The sequence below is a fragment of the Chiroxiphia lanceolata genome, chromosome 1 (genome assembly GCF_009829145.1).
Source record: "Chiroxiphia lanceolata isolate bChiLan1 chromosome 1, bChiLan1.pri, whole genome shotgun sequence".
NCBI classification, from domain to species: Eukaryota; Metazoa; Chordata; class Aves; order Passeriformes; family Pipridae; genus Chiroxiphia; species Chiroxiphia lanceolata.
In genome coordinates this window covers 107,239,752-107,251,348 of record NC_045637.1, presented here as the reverse complement: position 1 = coordinate 107,251,348, position 11,597 = coordinate 107,239,752, and the positions used below count along the sequence as shown (strand labels likewise).

Here is an 11,597-nt window from a genome sequence, read left to right as displayed (position 1 = left end):
TAGTCACCTGCAGTGAAATTCTGTATCCTTTGATTTCCATTTCAGTTTTTCCATTTCATTGTACAGGATTAAGATTTTCCCTATAGTCTGTGTTTAGGCACCTAAATTTGTGGTCTGTTTTTTTAAACATGTCAAACACACCCAATTCCCACTAAAGTCAATTGATAGTATATATGCTCAGCATTCCTGGCAGCTGGAATGAATTTTGGATCTAATTCTGCAGGTGTTCCATGGAGATAAATTTCTGCACCTGCCCAGAATTGATGGTAAGGTCACATTCAAATGCTGACCTTTGCATATTTTAACCAACTAATCAAAGCTCAACCAATGACCACATAGGTTGTTTTCCCCCCCCTGAACTGACCTATATGCTATTATTCCATTTTTATGTAACACCTCTGCCTCTTTGTTTTAAGCATTCTAGCTTGGCATCTATGTCTCCAGCTTGTGCTAGCATATATCAAGTATATAATTGCTGCTACCAAAATCACTCCTGCATATTCAGCCTTGAATTTCATGCATGTAAATTTCATTGCAATTCTTGTAATAACAAAGATCAACATACTGACACGACAAATTGTATCTCCTTATGTTAATCTACACAGAACTCTTTTTTTTTTCTGAGGTAGACCCTTTGTTTTATAAACACCAGGATTGGCAAGTCTAGCCCTTAGTTTTCCTGTAGGAATTCTTGAAGGTCTTTCAGATTTCTATCATGAGCTCTTCTGATCTTAATGTAGGTGATCTTATGTGTTAAATGAAATCAGAATGTGTTATCTATGCTGCCTCATCCAAGTACACCTTGGAAGAACAGCATAAATACCATCTTGGAGTTATATTGATTAGACTTATATCCCCTTTCTATTCTAATACTTCATACAGCAAATGTTAAGTCAGTAAACTTGCTGCATAAATAAAAGCATCTGCCTTTTCTGTCAACCTTTTCAGAGTAAATGTTACTTTCTGATCAGCAAAACTGCAGAGAGAGAGTTGCTTTGAGAAGTTCATTAGTACTGACAAGGGCTATTTATTTATTTATTTATTTGGTATCAGAGAAAGATTAGAAATATGGTGTCAAGTGATAAAAAATTATCCACATGATTACTGAGCCACATGAAGTCTTCTCCTTCATACTGTATATTAGCTGTCAGTTATGTTCAGGATAAAGCTTCTATTCCAGTTTTCATAACAAGGCTATATTACAGCAAAAGTAAATTTTACTTTTAAGAATTCTACAGATCTGCTTCACTTTAATCTGTCCTTTCAAAAAATATTGATTTTTCAATTAGATGCTTAAATATATTTGAAATTAGAACAACAGAAGCCAGCCTGAAGTGCCATAAAAAATTAAACGTGTGCTTTCAATGCATTTTTCCTACACAAACCCACAAGATCAAATACTAACACTGTAAGCATATTTTCATCACACACATAAAAATAATCACATAATGCATACCCACACGCTTAATGGTAAACTATGCTTTTGAACACTCTGAACAAGGGCTATGATTCCAAAAAGTGGATAGATTCAGCTCCAATAGTTGCTCACCAAGATGTCTGCCAGAGGTTACCATCCCTCTGCTGTTCCTCAGCTGCTGTGTCTGGTGAGCTAACTCACAGACTAACTCACTATTACACCTACTGAGGAAAGAATCTCCATGCAGCTCTCCAACTTTTGGCAGGGAAGCAGAGCAGTCAACTGGCACAAGGAGTCAAAAGCTCTGACAGCCAAGGCTAGTTCTATCTAGAATTGCAAATCAGAGCCCAAAGATAAAGCTCAGTCAGCTGGAATATGCCTTCCTCATATTAGTGCAAACCTATGCTCTATGGCTTACAGTGACTTGAAAGGAGAAGCAAACCTCTTAACAGTAAAGTGCAGCAAAAAGGTCTATGTAGAAAGTGACATGATTTTTTAAGTCAATGAGTTCCAGATTAATAAAACATGCCGACCAAGCCAGATTGCGACCCTTGTCGTGCAGGGAAAGTCTTTCCTTTTGGAAATGTCACTCTCATATTTTTTTAGGGTTGATTTCTTTCTGACCATGTCTTATTTTAGTGGCCTTTTTGGGGCCACTGATCAGTGGGCTGGTATTCTTGGTTGATGGTTTCAGGGCTCCAGTCTGACCACCGCGTCCTGAATTCTGGTTCTTACTGCGGGCAGTTCGCCGCTTTTGCTCTTGCAGTCTCTGCTCCCATCTCTGCAGAAATGCAGAACGCAAAGAGGATGAGTTAGGGAAGGACATAACCATAAATAATTATGAGTTAATGCTATCCCAACCACTGATACTAGTGCTGCTTTTAACAGTTTTGTGCTCTATACTGCAAGGCCATTGACGTCAACATGTTGTGACTATTTCCAAGAGGAACATGATGCATGTTCTTGGGTGGAGGGAATTTCCATGATACCAATGGATGGAAATAACAACTGCTCGTCCTGTGCGCATGCTCCAAGTGCCTTTTCAGAAATCCATGGGAAGTGGCACCATGCCATCAAAATGCCAGGATCAGCACACTGGAACTCTTTGGCAAGTCCCTTCCTCGCTGTCTTACTGAATGTGCTACTTGACTTTTCCTCAGAAAAGTCTGTAGAAATAAAATTATCCTTTCATAATATATATCTAAGCAGACTGCTACAAGGGAAGGTGGTATTTATTTTCTGGTTCTGCTTTTCTGAGGCGGGGAGAGGACACAGCATGAACAAGCTAATGTTACGGACAAGTATTGGAAATGACCACTGAAATCAAAATGTTCAGAGTTGCAATGGCATAGTTATAAATAATGCATCTGCATCTTTATTCAGCAGCATCCCTGAGAAATTTTGAAAAGCAATTAGATCAATGAGCCTGCCAAAGAGAAGAGCTGTCAGATTTTCAAAACCCAATAGTGCAGTTGTTAGAAAACAGGTTTTTACGTTGGGTTTAAGTGGTTAGGTCTCCAAAATGTAGAGGGATCCACAACACCACAGCAGAGATTTCAGTCTTTCACCTCTAGGAACAGAAATACCTATTTTAAGGAAAACAAGGCAAACAGTAGAAACTCCTAAGGATGGGGGGTTTACCCAAGTGATCAGAGCAAGAGAATTGCTCTCCAGCTTCCCTGTTTAGTATCTCTGCACTGACCCTGTTGCAATTCAGACTCTTGTCCTCACTAGAGAAGAGACCAGTCATGTTGTGGTTATGTTAACAGCTGTCTTCTGTGGTTCACAGACAGCTCAAAACATTAATTTCAAGCGGTAACTCGAGGCAAAAGTCAGATGAAAGTCTTCACAGATGAATGATGGACATTAAAATGAAGACACTATGATACCTAGCTCCATACTTACCTTGTGTAGTCATGGTCATTTTATGCATCTTTATAAAAAAGAACTATCAGCAGTCATTTATTTAGTTGTGTCCCACTCAAATATGTTTAAATGAGGATTCAGTTTATGAAACTATTTATATCAGAGGAAATGACATGTTTTGAGAACTAATTTGTTTGGCAGTCATGCATCTATTTGACAGTCTGAAAATGAATGCCCAAAGATCTTTCAAGGCACAATTAGAAATGACAAAACAGTGTAAGGAGACAAATACAACAGACTGTGTGCCAGTAACAGGCTATTAAGTAGACAGCTAAGGGATTCAAAGAGTCTGAGTCATATATCAGTATTCTTCCGAATCCCACATGGTATCCTCTGCAATTGCCATGCATTTATTTTTTAAAGATTTAAAGCATGTTTTCATTTCAACACATAGGTGTCATACGAGTAAGTGAAAATGGCATGATATAAGCATCAAAAACAATTCCCTGCAAGGAGCTGGTCTGTAAGCTAAAAGGTTCTACTTAAATATTCCTACATCATTTGCCAATCAACTTATAATTAAAATAAACATACACGTGTTCTCAATGCTCTGAAATCTTTTCTGAATTCCAGAAATAACTTTCTTCCATCTCTAAAAATGGGAGGAAGAGTCAGACATTCTCTTTCTATTATAAAGACGAATTTACAAGTAAGGAGTGATATGAAGTGATATCCTGAAGCCCCAAAAAGCAGGGGCATCTGCTGCACCTGCCACCCAGGTCTCTATAGAACAGACTTTTCCTTCCAGTGTTCCCTGAAACCAGAGAGAGAGAGATAATGCCCAATACTTTCAATCAGCCTTTAGTAGGGAGTACCTGGTGAGAAGTCTCTATCTCCAGCCTGCAATCTTTAATACACCAAAGGTCATTAATCCAGTGGAGTGAATTTCAACTTCCTTTCTTACTTAATGTGGACTATATACTCATCTGCACATCACCTATCTGACAACTACCGCCTTAGCAATGACATGAAAGAAATTCCTGGAGTCCTTATTGTAATAAACCAGAGTTCACACAAAGATCATCAAACAAGATAAAATACAAAATAAAACAGAAAAATATTTTGGATACCCTAAAATGCAAGACTAAAATTTTCAAATTTTCACTTATGTAATTGTGAGGTCTGGAAATGTTCAAGTGAAAATAATAATAACCAGATGTGTTATGGATATCTGAAAGTCATAAAAGTTAATCAATGCTGAAGTAAAACAAAGCCGTTTAACTTTTTATCAAGAACATCAACATTGTTTTCTTTGCTTGTATTTACCTTAAATCTTCTGTTTAGTTGATCCTTCCATTTTTCAACTAGACATCCATCAAGAAGCATTAACCTGAAAATTAAGAAATAAACACAAGTTACAGGTATTTCTGATTTTGATTCCTGAGATGCCATTTCAGATGATGAAATGCACCCACAGATACTGGTATGGAGAATTTCTATGTAGGGGATGATAGGTAGAAAAAGAGTTTTCTCCACCCCTAAATGCTTTCTAATGGATTTCTACGTGTTTATAGTGATATTCCCAACATTCTATTCTAAACTCTGTAAAACCAGAAAATAGTGTTCAAAATAAATCAGACTTTACAGCCAAAACTGCAGTGCACAGCCAGTATTGAGAAACATTTAGGGCCCTTTGTGCTCACCTGCAGCTATCCTGCAGGGGAAAATTGTCCTGGTGATCTCCGTTAACAGAAAGTGATGGGTTGGGTAACATCCCATGACACTATTGAAATATATATATACATATATTTTCACTTATGCCCACTATATGTTTCTCTTTGTGTTTGTGTAAAGAGTAGATTAAACTACTGTATTTTACTTCTGAATTAAAAAAAAAAAAAGAGGTTGGTTCACATGCACCAGTTAATATAGCTCAGCTGAAAAATGGTAACATAGTTGTCCGATCACTTACAATCATATATATTTCTACCTACAAATACATGAGGATGGCATTATGTGTTTCCAACAGTAAATGCTTAATGAGTGCTTTAAAGAGAATTTGGAAGAGGTATGGGTAGTGATACTTGCCTACCAATGAAATCTGGCTAGCTATTGTATGAAAACATTGAGTCTAGGTGTTATGAAATGAACAAAATAGTTTCTTCTAAAGCAGTCTGATGCCATACCTTCTAAGTACCAACCCAGAAACAAGTTTTGGTTTGGCTTGGATTGGTTGTTTATTTGTTTGATATACCAGGCCTTAATATGCCCTAATATAAATTCTGTTAAAATTCTGGAAGGTTTTACTTAGACGTCAGTGTTGGCTGGACACATCTAACTGTCATTACAAATGCACACAATTTCACACAGCACTTTGCTGGCTGGAGAAGTTTACACAGTGTAGCAGGGCCTGACCTCCAGTTCCCATGAATAGTCTTGCTGCTCCTGGCAGTTCAAACACAGTACAAAATGCTGCCTCTCAGAGTCATTAGCCATGGTGCATCCACTTTGACCACACATAAAAGGCCTAACATGACTGCAAGTCATGGAGAATCAAGATCAACATGATACACATTTCCTTTGCTTTCCAAGGAGATATTAGAGAACTAACAGATAGGACTGAAGCTAAGGCCACATCGTAATAAATGAAACCACAACATGGTGTACATTTGATGCAGCTTCTGTTCAGGTCAGATTATTGAGTGAGACCTTAACACTATTGACAGGAGTTTTGCCATTAACTTCAGCGGACGTACAGCTTCCACCCATTTTGCTTCTGTCATTTTAAAAAACTGCTGTAACTCAAAACCTTCTGTTTGCATGCCGCTGAGTTCAACAGGAAGCACATATAATAGTTTATGTTTCTTTTTCAAATCCATTTTAGTACACTATATGAAATTAAAAACCTCAGTGACCTTTAAAAACAGTCATAAGATATTTAGTAAATTGTGTGTTTTTCCATAGTAATGGAGATGCAGATTGTGATCTTTGACTTTTGAAATCTCCCTTTACTGACAGCCTCCAGAGGATCCTCTCTAACAAGGCTCTGCAGCCCAGAGCTTCTCCATCACAGTCTAGGTCATGGTCCTTCTATGTGACTCAGAGCTTGTATCCCTAAAATGGCTAGCACAAGTAAAAGGTTCTAGCTTAATCTTTGTTAAATACAGCAAAGTGCTGTGCAATAATAAAATGCTGTGCTTGTTAGTTCACAAAAAAAAAAAGGTTAAAGTAATAAGGTATCAAACAGCAACTTTTAGAAATACCTGGAAAATGCTTTTGAAATATCAACATAAAACTAATTAAAAATATGGATATGGCACATCATGTCCTGCGTGTAGATGTTCTGTGGTCCTTACAAGTGTGTGTGGTCCATCAACATTAACATCACCGTATGCGAAGCCAGCCTGCACATTTTGCAGCCAGCCTTGCCTCTGACCCACAGGCCTACACAGTACCTACCACACCACAACCTGTCCTGCTTGCATCTGCTGCTATGATACACTTGGGGTGCTAATGGGGATGGGATGTCCCCTTCTGCCTCAAGGAACCAGAGAGAAAAGAGAGCCGTGATTCATCAGTCCTTCCCCTCCAGACCAGCATGCTGGATTTCCTTCCATGCCTGGGGCTAGGCTGACTGCCAGATGAAAGGTCTAGTAACGTTAGTTTTGCTTTGTTTTTTATTTTAGTCATAAAGCAGGACTGGCAAGCTGCTCTGAGAGTATTTGCTTTTCATCTGCCATCTGGGAGCTGGAGCTCCAATGGCTGCAGCTTTGGCTGGTCCCAGTACAGCCGTGGGATCACAGAATCACAGAACATGATGAGTTGAAAGGGACCCAAGAGGATCATCAAGTCCAGCTCCTGGCCCTGCACAGGACCCTCCCCAAGAGTCACATCATGTGTCTGAGAGTATCATCCAAATGCTTCTTGAACTCTGTCAGACTTGGTGCTGTGACCACTGCCCTGGAGAGTCTGTTCCAGCACCCAACCACCCTCTGGGTGGTTTCTGACGGCATTGGTCCAAAGAATGGACAGGCCAGTGGAGAAGGCCTGGCTCTGACTCCCGCAGCTCTGCAGCAGTCAGATGTATATCATCTCCTGCCCACTCCTTTGGGGTCAATGAAGCAGAACTATGCCTTCCATGTGGTTCTTCCAACACAGACCATCATCTAAAGCCACCATTAGGCTTGTAGCACATGAAACAACTCATACCAATGGAAAGTGGTCCTGGAAAAACACTCCTAAAGAGCTAGAGATGCCTAAACTGCTGCATGATGCATTAAGCAAAATGCTGTCAGCACCTAATGCCACCAGATATTATGCTCCATGTGTGAGCCAAGTTTTGTAAGCACTACATTGTGGCACAGAGCTGAAACTAATGAAGAGGAAAAAGTCAATTGCGAAGGTAATCAAAACATGTACGTGTATGTATGAGTTATCCTAAGAAAAACTATCAGCAAAACATGCTTATGATGAGGAAGGAAACCTTGCTCATCCTCCTTCCAATCTCTCATAGCCAACTATAACACTTTCCTACACCACATCTCCACGGCTCACCTTGAGCGCCATTCATAGCACATGATGAGAACATCCTGCTTCGGTTGAAGAGGTGGACATTGACAGGAGGAATTTGTAAGAAGAGGCACTTGGGACAGAGGAATTTGTGTTGAAGACTTAAGTATGTCTTTGACTTCAACCACAGTCGTTATCTCATTGCAGTTCCCTCTTTCTACACTTTTAACTTTAGCGTGAATGACTGAAAATAGAAAACAGATGCATGAGAACAATAAACGGTCTTAGAAATTTAAACACATCTCAAAATAAAATAAAACATATTAAATTGAAAGCTGTTGTTCCTGTTGTGAAACTAGAACTACTTCTTCGTGTGTGGGCATGAGCAGTGGCTTAGAATAACAGAGGCCTGATCCTGATTTAATTTTCAGTAGGACTGCTGACAACTGTGAAATTAAACATGTGCTTAAATCTTTGCCAGATCAGGCCAAGCAATCTCCCCTGGAATCACACACATGAACAGCTCCTTCAACTCAGACCCATTCTATAGCAACATCTGGTTATTTCCAATTAATAATGAATAATTTACCTCACAGACAGTTATCATGAATTCAGTCTTTTCAATAACAAAATCATTTCCCTGCAGATGGCAATCAGAAACCATAGTCTTTTCTTAAATACAAGAAAGAAGGGAAGGTTTGAAACAAGTTATCAAAAAAGTAAGAGGCTTAGGATTGTGACAATTTACTCAATCTATACTTTTTTTTCATCTTTTGCCTTTGGATTATCCATCAGTAGTGAGATCCTCATATAAACCAGATACTGAAACAGCTTCTTCTGACTCTGAATACAGAATCATTTATATTTTTACCTTTCATTGAGGAAAACTCCATGTTTGGATGGATGTAAGGTGAAACTGCGTAGATTGCTCTGAGATGATCCCTGGCAGTACCCACTACGGCAACATTTCATCCCTTCTCTCGTGAGAAATACCAGATTAGAAAATTGAAGTGTGATTTTTACATGAAGGACATTGTCTCCAGGAAATGTCAAAAACAAGGTCCTAATATCCAAAAATTCATCAGTGAAAGAAGCATAAGAATTGTAGGGACCACAGGGTGGTCAGCCTGCATCAATGCTGCCCCTGCCAGCCACCAGGTCAAAAGCCTTCAAATGAACTTCATAAAATTTGTAATAAACTTCACATGTAGAAAACAAGAGACCAAGCATTTTTAATGTGGTCTGGGGTCTTGTGCTACTTTTATCAGGACATGTATAATACACAAAAAACACATGAGAAATACCAGTTTTGGAGATTCACAATCCCTTTTGAAGTTTGATTGGAAACCAAGTTCTGACTAGCTAGAAATACAATTTGTCAGTATGTATTATTTTAAAGGATTTCAGAAAAAAAAATTATTTTCAACTTGTTCAGTGTTGTCTTGTCTCTCAATTCATTTTCCATATAAACAAGTGTATTTATTTCAGAGAAGGCTGAATAAAAATTTGTCTCTCAAAAACAAAATCTTGATTTCACATATTCGATGGAATTAAATTTTGGACCCCAATCTATAGGCTTTACTCAAGGAACACTCCCACTGAAGGCACTGAAATCAGAATGTATATGACTAACACTTGACTTTCATTTTCAAAGTCATTTTATATCACTGCTTTTTCATATATTTCAGACAACTGCCGAAGTTCATTGTCCCACCTAAACATATGCCTATGTACTGAGACAGATCAAGGAATTATATAAAAAGAATATGTCATATAAATGCACCAAAATGCTACAACAAAAAAAAAAAAACCACAAAAAAACTGTACAACTACCTAAGTTAGATATTTAGTTTGATTATTCCCACCAAACTGGGGTTTGGATTTTTTTTCCATGCTAACAAAGCAAATAACTACAAACTTACTTTCATTTGATATCAAACAAATAGGAATTGAATGGTTATAATAACCCTACTGCAGCAGAACTGAATAAATGCCTTGAAGAAAAAATTGCCACCTGAGGAAAAGCCCATAAAGTGCAAAATACAATATTGCATATTAAAATCATAGTTAATAGGGGTTTTCTGTCGACATTACAGGTGATTAATCTGGCATTTATCTAATCTTAAATAGAATTCTTCCTGACTCACACTATCAGAAAACCAAAGGGGGGGGGGGAAGAAGTCAAGGGGGAAGAGGGGTGAATACTTGGCCAATATGTCATGCAACATATAATAAAACTATCGGTCAGCTCCTTGGTTGGATGGTGCAAATTGTCACTGAATTCACTCAATCTCTAACAATTCTGCACCAGACAGAGCTCTGGCTAGTAAGTAAAAGCATACATGAATTTAAAAAAACATTTTAATTTGCTACAGTTTTGTTCATATTTTGTTCATTTATTTTACATGTTTTATTTAGGTGGCAAATATCTGTTTATTCTACCTACTGGATGAAAACAGGAGCTGGCCAAACAGCAAGTGCTCATACTAGACGCAATTGCGCTTACTAGAGTGACCTTCACAGTAGCAAGCACTCTTTCTGCAGAGCAACCTGTTGATGTCAGTGCACATTACCAATGCTTCACTACTTTTATCAGAAACACGCCATCACCTGCACAATTACTACTACTGCCTGCACGTGGTGTGTGCCAGAGGTAGGTTTTGGAAGAGGACAGCTAGTTGTCCCCGGGCAAAAACCCACTTGAAAAGGCTGTGGAGGAGTGGTCTACTTGTGCCACGCTTGCTGGATGGGGCATGGTGTGGGTGAAGCATCCACACGGAGCTGCCTGACTTGCAGGGGACACAAAGAGAGTGTGGGACAGGCAAAATGAAGCATTTTCCCCCATGCACTTACTGTAGCTGTAGTTCTTGGCCAGGTAGTTTGACAGCGTAGGCTTTGTCTTTTTGCACCTGCACCGCTCTTCAAAGGAAGAGAAGGGAAAATGGTTGAGGGGTGTCAGAGTGAGCCTGTCTCCGGGGAGGGGGAGGTGGGGGGGTCGCCCAAGGCTCACCCTGGCCACGGCTCCTGCAGTCGGGCTCCAGGGGTCTGTCCGGCAGCATCATGCCCTGCGTGAAGTCCGTCCACTTCACATCTGCAAACAGAGGCGCGTCAGGGAATGAAAACTGTCAGGAAAGGCTCCGGGACTGAGGCGTGGGGGTCCCGCAGCCACACACACACACACACACACACAGACACACACAGACACACACAGACACACAGACACACAGACACACAGACACACAGACACACAGACACACACACACACACTGCGGGGGTAGAGGGGTCTGCCCTCCCGCTGCTCCCAGGGTGCTCACCCTCCGGCAGGTCGGTGACTATGGCCTCTGGGGAGATGCAGACACCGCGGTCGTAGACGGGGAGATCGTCGCAAGCCAGGCTCTCGGGCCAGCTGTGGTTGTAGCGGCGCATGATGGGCTCGCAGCCGTCGCGGGCGCGCTGGCAGACGGAGCGGCACGGCTTGATGGGGTCGTAGAGAAACTCCAGGGTGCAGATGGGGGCGTACATGGCGCAGAGGAAGAAGGGCAGGACCGGACTGCAGCCAGTGGCCACCAGTTCCTCGTACTGTTCGATGGCGAGGACGGCGTTTTCCTGGGTGCTGTGGTGGAGGTGATTGGGCATGCGGGTGATGTTCCAGGGCATGGAGCGGCACATGGGGATGCGCACCGCCTCGCACGGCGCGCCCTGCGCCCGCGGGCTCACCCGCAGCCACAGGGACACTGCCACCAAGGCGCGCAGCATCCTTCTCCTCTTCCTCCTCCTCCTCCTCCTCCTTGTCCCTCTCCGCCGC

General features: G+C 40.7%; 1 protein-coding gene across 1 annotated transcript; it reads right to left on the bottom strand.

Moving 5' to 3' along the window:
- Positions 1-1,007: 1,007 nt before the first annotated feature.
- Positions 1,008-11,575, bottom strand: SFRP4 (secreted frizzled related protein 4). The gene is made up of 6 exons (XM_032683822.1): positions 11,107-11,575; positions 10,803-10,883; positions 10,646-10,711; positions 7,838-8,036; positions 4,610-4,673; positions 1,008-2,198 (listed from the first exon to the last, which is right to left on the bottom strand). The coding sequence occupies exons 1-6, from the start codon at positions 11,546-11,548 to the stop codon at positions 2,010-2,012; spliced, it is 1,041 nt and encodes a 346-aa protein (XP_032539713.1). The 5' UTR covers positions 11,549-11,575; the 3' UTR covers positions 1,008-2,009.
- Between the last annotated feature and the right edge of the window lie 22 nt (positions 11,576-11,597).

Coding starts and splice junctions, on each gene's coding strand:
- SFRP4 (XM_032683822.1), bottom strand. CDS start 11,548: ATGCTGCGCGCCTTGGTGGCAGTGTCCCTGTGGCTGCGGGTGAGCCCG. Junction 10,712..10,802: donor CTGCAGGAGCCGTGGCCAGG/GTGAGCCTTGGG, acceptor CTTCCTTTGAAG/AGCGGTGCAGGTGCAAAAAG. Junction 4,674..7,837: donor TGCTATGAATGGCGCTCAAG/GTGAGCCGTGGA, acceptor CTTAATTTTCAG/GTTAATGCTTCTTGATGGAT.